The sequence below is a fragment of the Myotis davidii genome, unplaced genomic scaffold (assembly GCF_000327345.1).
Source record: "Myotis davidii unplaced genomic scaffold, ASM32734v1 scaffold225, whole genome shotgun sequence".
Taxonomy (NCBI): domain Eukaryota; kingdom Metazoa; phylum Chordata; class Mammalia; order Chiroptera; family Vespertilionidae; genus Myotis; species Myotis davidii.
In genome coordinates, this window is record NW_006296222.1 from 595325 (window position 1) to 603036 (window position 7712).

General features: G+C 34.7%; 1 protein-coding gene across 2 annotated transcripts in view; it reads right to left on the reverse strand.

Moving 5' to 3' along the window:
- The window catches only part of FSTL5 (follistatin like 5), a 570527-nt gene that overhangs the window by 365609 nt on the left and 197206 nt on the right, over positions 1–7712 (reverse strand). For both annotated transcript variants that reach the window (XM_006771055.2, XM_006771054.2), the window contains exon 4: positions 5946–6194. In XM_006771055.2, coding sequence (XP_006771118.1) covers positions 5946–6194 — 249 coding nt within the window. The remainder of the gene's footprint in view (positions 1–5945; positions 6195–7712) is intronic.

A 7712-nucleotide genomic window follows, 5' to 3' on the forward strand; every position in this document is an offset into this window, starting at 1 on the left:
CACTTCAATCCCTTCATCTGATTTTGCAAGTAATATTTCCTCCTAATTGTAGGACTTCCACTCAGCCAGCATTCCTGTGGTTCTGGATGATGTCCGTTCAGTCTTTTAGTTTCACTTTTGAAGTGGTTGTTCAAGGCAGCAAACTCCGGCTTTAACCTATGCCGCCATCTTGGTTCTCCTCCATATTATGGTCTTTTAGTTCAACCTGGCTTGGCAGGCAAATCTATTAAAGAACTTTGATGATCACATGTAAGCGCTTTAGATGTGGTCAAGAGGAAAATTACTGACAAAATGTAATCATCACCCTTGTCTAGATTTCAGGCTTAGGGAGCTTTAGAAAGACTTTATGCAAATTACTGGAATTTCACATATTAATGAGGGAAACATAGAAATATGTTGTTGAAGTGATTATCACATGAGGGAACACATGAAATGTGTCACAACTGTCTGAGCATATACCACCCCAAAGAGTGAAGCTCTATTCTAACCATGAGATTAATCAATAAATTATACCTAGATGTTGTGTTTTCATAAACCAAAAATAGACTTATTGCATATTAATGCACTGAATTAATTTAAAATTTTAAAATTAAATAAGTTCTTTATACTTAGCTTAACTAATATTAAAAGAGCAATATTGATAATTATCTATGCATTTTATTGTGCTGGTACATGTCAAATCCCCTTTATTTAATGTGATTCCCTACCATTTTATTTTTCATCACTATGAGGATGATAACCACATGCAAAACTTCTCACTTTTCCCATTTGGTTTACATTTATGTCATTAATAAGTTTTCAAATGTTCTCTGAAATATTTGTATGCACCCCTCAGAACGGATTTTAAAAGTGAAATATAAATCAGTCTAATAGAGAACAACTTTCAACTGCATTTTCTAGAACATTTCATCCCTAATTACATATGCTGTGTGTAATCAATGGAAAGTTTTTCATCATCCTGTTTTCCCTAATATATATCAAAGAGGAGAAGTCAACTACATTGAAAACTAATAGTTGTAAAAAAAGTTCTTCACTTTGTACGTTACAGAAATATCACATTCAGCATTTGAAAATAGGTTACTGAGCAAATAAACATGATAAGTGAAGGTGTCAGTGAGGGGTAATGACTGATACAATATTTAAACAGCTTCAAGATAGAAGACAAATTATTTGAACTAATGTTCTCATTTTTTTCTGTCACTATTGAATATTGTGCTTAATAACTATTACTGAAATATTCATATAGCCATAGAAAATATAAAATAAAATATTTAAAAAAATATTTCTTTTATAATTTGAACCTGAAGAAAAATAATATAACATGAAAATGTACAAAAACAAGATAAGATTATGTATTTGAAAATTAAATGTATTTCCTATATATTATAAATAGGAAAATTTGACAAAAATTATATACAAAGCACCAACTCAGTCAATACTAGTGAAGTTGTGTTTTGCTAAGGGGAGGGAGGGGTATAGCATGACACTGTTGTAGATCTAATAGGTGTCATATTTAGATACTAAATGAAATAATATTTTATGATTCAAATAAATAGAATAAAGAGAAAGTTTATATATTTTTGAAGATTATAATATTTTATGAAATGATATAAAAGATTGTTTGCACATAAAATCAAAGCTTTATAAAGGTACCCTTTTAAAAAAGCAATCTAAAAGAAAATGTGTATGAGCACATTACATTTACTGATACATTTTAAAACATTATTGGCAGCCTAGTTTTTAAGCCTACATTCTAGAATCCCCATCTTAAAAAAAAAGTTCTGGTAAAAGAACCAATTTTAAAAAATGAAATATGAATGTCTATCCAAATTAGACCAAAGAAAAAGAACACAATGTCAGATCTCATTCAAAGAGCACACATATAGCCATAAAAACCATATTTCCCAAGTTGTTATTGTTTGTGATGCACATTTAAGTGCACAGAACATTTGCTTTTATGGCAGTTTTATTCTCAACATAGTAAATGGCAAAAGAGTTTTTGTTCAATTGACTTTCTCATAAAAGGTTTAATTCCCCATTTGGCACGGGTTACATCTTGACTTTCTTATTCCAGCTTATATCTGTACCCCGAGTAACTAAATTCTGCTGTGTATGACAGACTGACCTGTGTCAAAGAGAGAGGAAATTGTACCTGTTACAAGTGATGTGGGATTTTAGTAATTAGAGAGCCCTTTGGGAGTAGGGGTGAGGATAGGAAATGTCATTAAAGCAAAACTATCGCTATAAGTAATAGCTAAACATAATGTAAAAGTAGAAAGTTTTATGCTATGTTAAGCATCAGTATAAACTATTCATTTCAATAAACAAATATTACAATATTCTAATCCCATTATGGCCAGTTTCTTTATAATCAATAAATGTGAATAGAGCAAAATTAGAAAAATGTTATGTTTTCTCTACAGTTCCACAAACCTTTAATCATTAAGATAATTCTAGTGAATTCATGTCTCTATTTTAGAGTATTCACAAATGCTGAGCATAGTACAGAAGCACTTAAATATGTAACACAAATAATAGTAAGAGGATATATAGATATAGTTATAGATACAAGTATACATATAGATACAAACACATATATACATATATATTTATATTTACCTATACTCTAATCTTAAATTTAAAACAATGAATTAATATATATGATTTCATAAATATAATATATTTAAAATATTTCAAATATAAGTACCAAACATAAATGTGATAAATTCAGTATGTGAAACAATTAAGACTTCCGTTAAAGTTCAAATAATTAATACATAATGCAAATTCTACTTTCTTTAAATTGTTTTAAGTATCTGCTAATATTTTTCCGGCACATTTTTTTTATTAAATACCATTATTTTGAGATAATCATTAAGTCATATGTTGTTGTAAGAAATAACACAGAGAGAGTCTATGTACCTCCACCTAGTTTCTACGAGGGCTAACATTTTGAAAAACTATAGGGTTGAGCAAAAGTAGGTCAACAGTTGTTTGTATACAAAAAAATACAATTAATAAATAATAATACAAAAATAAACTTTGATTCGTGTACTCACAGCTGTAAACATACTTTTGCCTACCCTTGCATAGTACATCCTAAACAGGATAGCAGCTATGATACTACCTATTAATCTTGCACAGATTTCTTGTTTTACTTGTATCCATTTGTGTGTTCTACTCAATTTGTCCATGTGTGCTTGCCCTCCATACCCTCAAGATACAGAATAGTAGAGATCTGCAAACATTTTTAAAAATTAATTTTAAGGCACTTGTAATCTTTTAAAACAGAAGTTAATAAACTTTATCTGAAAAGATCCAGATGAAACACTTTTTAGGCTTTGCTGGACATACTTGCTGTTGCAACTACTCAACTCTTCTTTTATAGTGTGAAATCCCCCCAAAAATAATTCCTAAAATAATGGCTGTTGCTTATTCCAACCAAAACTTAATTTGCTTCTTCATTTATACCATCATTAGAATCTATAAATAACTGACATTCCACAGAAACTATTATTCACAGTCACAAGAATTCATTTTAGCCATCACAACAATGCCAGGCCTTCAGCTATACAGAATCTTCTTTTACGTCTAAACCTTGGCCAATTGTACACTACAAAGACAGGGAATTTATTGTTTCTTCTATATTATTTACTTATATTTTGCTGTAAGTAAGCCCTTTTATGAATGATATGTGAGGCAAAACATCAAAACAAATAAACCAATAAATAGCAGATGACAAATTCTGTGACCTGGGAAATGTGCTAACTAACCTCCCCAAAATAAAAGAAATTTTAATACTATATATAATGAGAACGTATTTTGAAGCAATCATAAATTTTATAACTATGCTTAGTATACATGTGAAGGACCAAAGTTCTTAAACTATTGTCTATAAAGTCATAAGGAAGGCAACATTTTCAGCTGTATCTAGTTCATGTACCTCCATGCTGATTTACATGTGAGTTACATTATGCCTAAGCATCCAGAAATAAAGCAGAACATTAAATATGCCAGGTTTTTTCCCACATTATACTTAATACCATATATTTCCATAATCAATTCTTTAGTGTCGGCTGGACAAAACCTCAGCTGGAGAATATGACTCTAAATTAACTTAATAGCATATATTTACATAGTTTTATGATACTATGCATCAGTGGAATAGAAAAATTCTCACCGTATCATCTCAGGTCCAAATTACAGAAAAAATACTCTTTTATGAGCTTTAAAGCAGAATGTTAATGGAATCAATTTTAGTTATTTGTAAAACAGATTTGATAGAAGAGGGGAATAAATTGAACTTAAAACCAAAGTAGCTGCTCTTCTTTCTGTCAAGGAAGAAAATCTAATATCATAAAATTCTCAGAACATGTAGTAAAGGTGCACACAGGTCATACTGGTAAGGAGACTATTCTTTTTTCTTCATTTATATCTGAGGGCTGCTAGTAGCCACAATCACTATAAAGCATTTCATTTGTATCATTTAAAAGCTACATAAATTTTTTCTCATCACCTGGGAAATAATACTTTATGTGTCCTACCAAGATTAAAAAATGACAAATTTTAACAGTCATTTTACCATAATTGGTGAGCAAAGAAAGTGTAATAACATATTTGAAACATGAATGTAAACCAAAATTAAAACATCCAACAAGTTTGTAAGAGTAAATATAGTTCAGGGATATTCTGGGAAACTGGGACATGGAACCAAAGATTCATAATCAGATTGATCACTGGTTTATTCAAATAATAAAAGTTTATATATCTTCTGTAATAAAAGGGTAATATGCGAAGTGACCCTAACAGCAGAACAACCAGGAATGACCAGTCACTATGACACACACTGACCAGCAGGGGGCAGACGCTCAATGCAGGAGCTGCCTCTGGTGGTCAGTGCACTCCCACAGGGGGAGCTCCACTCATCCACAAGTTGGGCTGAAGGCTGCAAGTGCAGCGGCAGTGGCAGGAGCCTCTCCCACCTCCTTGGCAGTGCTAAGGATGTCTGACTGTAGCTTAGGCCTGATCCCCCAGGGAGCAGGCCTAAACCAGCAGGTGGACATCCCCTGAGGGGTCCTGGACTGCGAGAGGGTGCAAGGCGGGCTGAGGCCCCCCCCCCCAAGTGCATGAATTTTCGTGCACCAGGCCTCTAGTATTTAAATAATACATTAGTGCTTTAAATAAATAATATATTTAAGATGTTAGAATTTTAGTCTGTCTTATGACTATTAACAAACAAATAATTTCTCCAGTACAAAAACAATAAATCAAATAATAGGTAAGTTTACAAATAAATAACTCATTTTAAAATGTTCAATGATTTATTTCTATAGCATGTTAAAATAATTGTCATATTACTAATTCAGCAGTACCTACCATGAAAACAAATACCAACACTTTAAAATTTTAAATTAAGGCCATCTCAGACTTACTAAATAAGTTTAGCATGAGTTCTTCCCAATTATATCAGTAGACATCTATGAGTTCAATACCATTTGAATTATGTAGTACAAATGAAAGCATCCTTTTTAATCAGGGTGAAATGAGATGTTATCACAGCATGACTTGGCGTTCACTATTCCCTCAATTCCACCCCAGGTGCTTCTCACCGGCTGGATTTGGCCTGTTGACTGAATTGGCCAGCCACCCTGTGTCTCTAAGATAACTGCATGATTGGGAAGCCATATGGTGCAATGCTGTAAGCTATATTAAATTTTGAGGCATATTTTGGCCAGCTTTGTTGTAATAACTGAGATTCAGAATTGTATCCTTGTAAATTTCTATTCACTTGCTGCTTACTGATGTAACTAAGCTCACATGTCTTTTTTCTTTCTCTTTTCAGACATTTGCTGATATAAAATTGTGTTAGTTTAAACTTAAAAGCACTAGTTGAGAGAAGAGAAAAAAAGAGAGGAGGGTGACAATTCAGGTTCACCTGGACTTACCTTTGAAGAAGCAGTCTTCATTGTGAACAATGGTGATCTTTTGTTTCTTCAGGCAAGCAGCTCTGTGCACTTCACAGTGGTTTGCATAGAATTCTCCATCAGATCCACACACAGGTTTGTAGTGCCGTTTGCAAAGGTTCATGCAGGCACATTCTGCTTGTCCTGTCTCTCTGCTGATAACACAGTGCCTTCCCAAACCACAGTATTTATTTTCGCAAGATACCAAAGGGCCTTCCTGAATATAGAATCCTGAGGATAAAAAATAGAAAATGACTTTGATTCATATCTCCAAATAATATATTCCTGTCAAAGTTTCAAATGAAAAAGGAATTGTCTAAGAGAAATACAGGGTTCAGCTGCTGCACTCAGTGGAGAAGGGACATAGAACTGGCAGATGAGCCCTTTCAGAATACTCTCAACATTCTTCCCTCTCTCTCCTTCTCTCCACGAGCTTTCTTGCCCCCCGCCCGCCCACGAGTAGTGTGGTCCTTAGAACAGGTTTCCAAAGTTAAACCGCCTGAATTCAAGTCCTGCCTCTACCACTTATTAGCTTTACATCCTCGGAAAAAACTAATTCTCTGTGCCTAACTGTCCATCTGTAAAAAGGGGATAATAGTGTAGACCATCTCCAAGAGTTGCACAGAATGCTACCTGTAATAAGCCACAGAAAGCACATCCTTAGCACACTATAAATATTTAATAAATGTCAACTTTTACAGTAGCAGATTTCTGGATAGGGGAAATAAAATATATGCATATAAGGCAGGGCATAGGAGATAGGAATGAAAAATAGTGCCTTGAAAAACTTCTTGGTAAATTCTGACAGCTGATCATTCCTTGTTTTGACCTTTGCCACCTGACAACCACTTATACAATTCATGACTGAATTAATAAATCATGGATAATTTAAAACTTTTGTTACTTAGTCACTCTAATAATCTCCACTGGCATAAGAAAAGTATTGATGGATGGATCCAGCAATCTTGTACTAAAATCAAACTTTAATTCCTATGCTTTTAAAATGTATATTATTAGAAAATTTTAAAGGTCATTAAACTATATGTGTGTGTGTATATATATATATATGTGTATACACACATATATATATACACACACACACATATACATACATATATATATATATACACACACACACATCTACACTAATAAAAGAGAAACATGCAAATTAACCAGCACTCCACCAATCCACTATACCCACAAGCCATGCCCACTAGTCAATCAGTAGTGAGTATGCAAATTAACCCAACTAAGATGGTGGTGGCCACAGAGCTGGAGTGAGCAGGAAGCTTGGGTTGCTTCCGGCGATGGAGGAAGCCAAGCTTCCCGCTTGTCCTGGCCGACCTGGGCTCCGCTCAAGGCTACAAAGTTTCAATTATAGAAAATAAATAAATCCCTGATACCTGCTTCCAGCCCACCCTGGCCTCCACTCAAGGAGGATCTGAAAAACAGAAAAAAAGATAAAGGGAAGAGGCTCAGAGCTTGGGTCGCTGGGGGGCGTGGCCAGCCTGAAAAGCGCCATCAGCCCCTCACCCAGGTTGGCCAGGCACCCCAGCAGGATCCCCTCACCCTGAAGGGTCTGTAGACAGCCTGAAAATGGCCCCCAGCCCCTCACCCAGGCTGGCCACACCCACATGGGGTGAGGGTCCCCACTGGGGGGCTTGGTCAGCCTGCAAAAAGTCATCAGCCCCTCACCCAGGCTTTCCAGGCACCCCAGTGGGTACACCAGCCTGAAGGGGGTGTGGCACG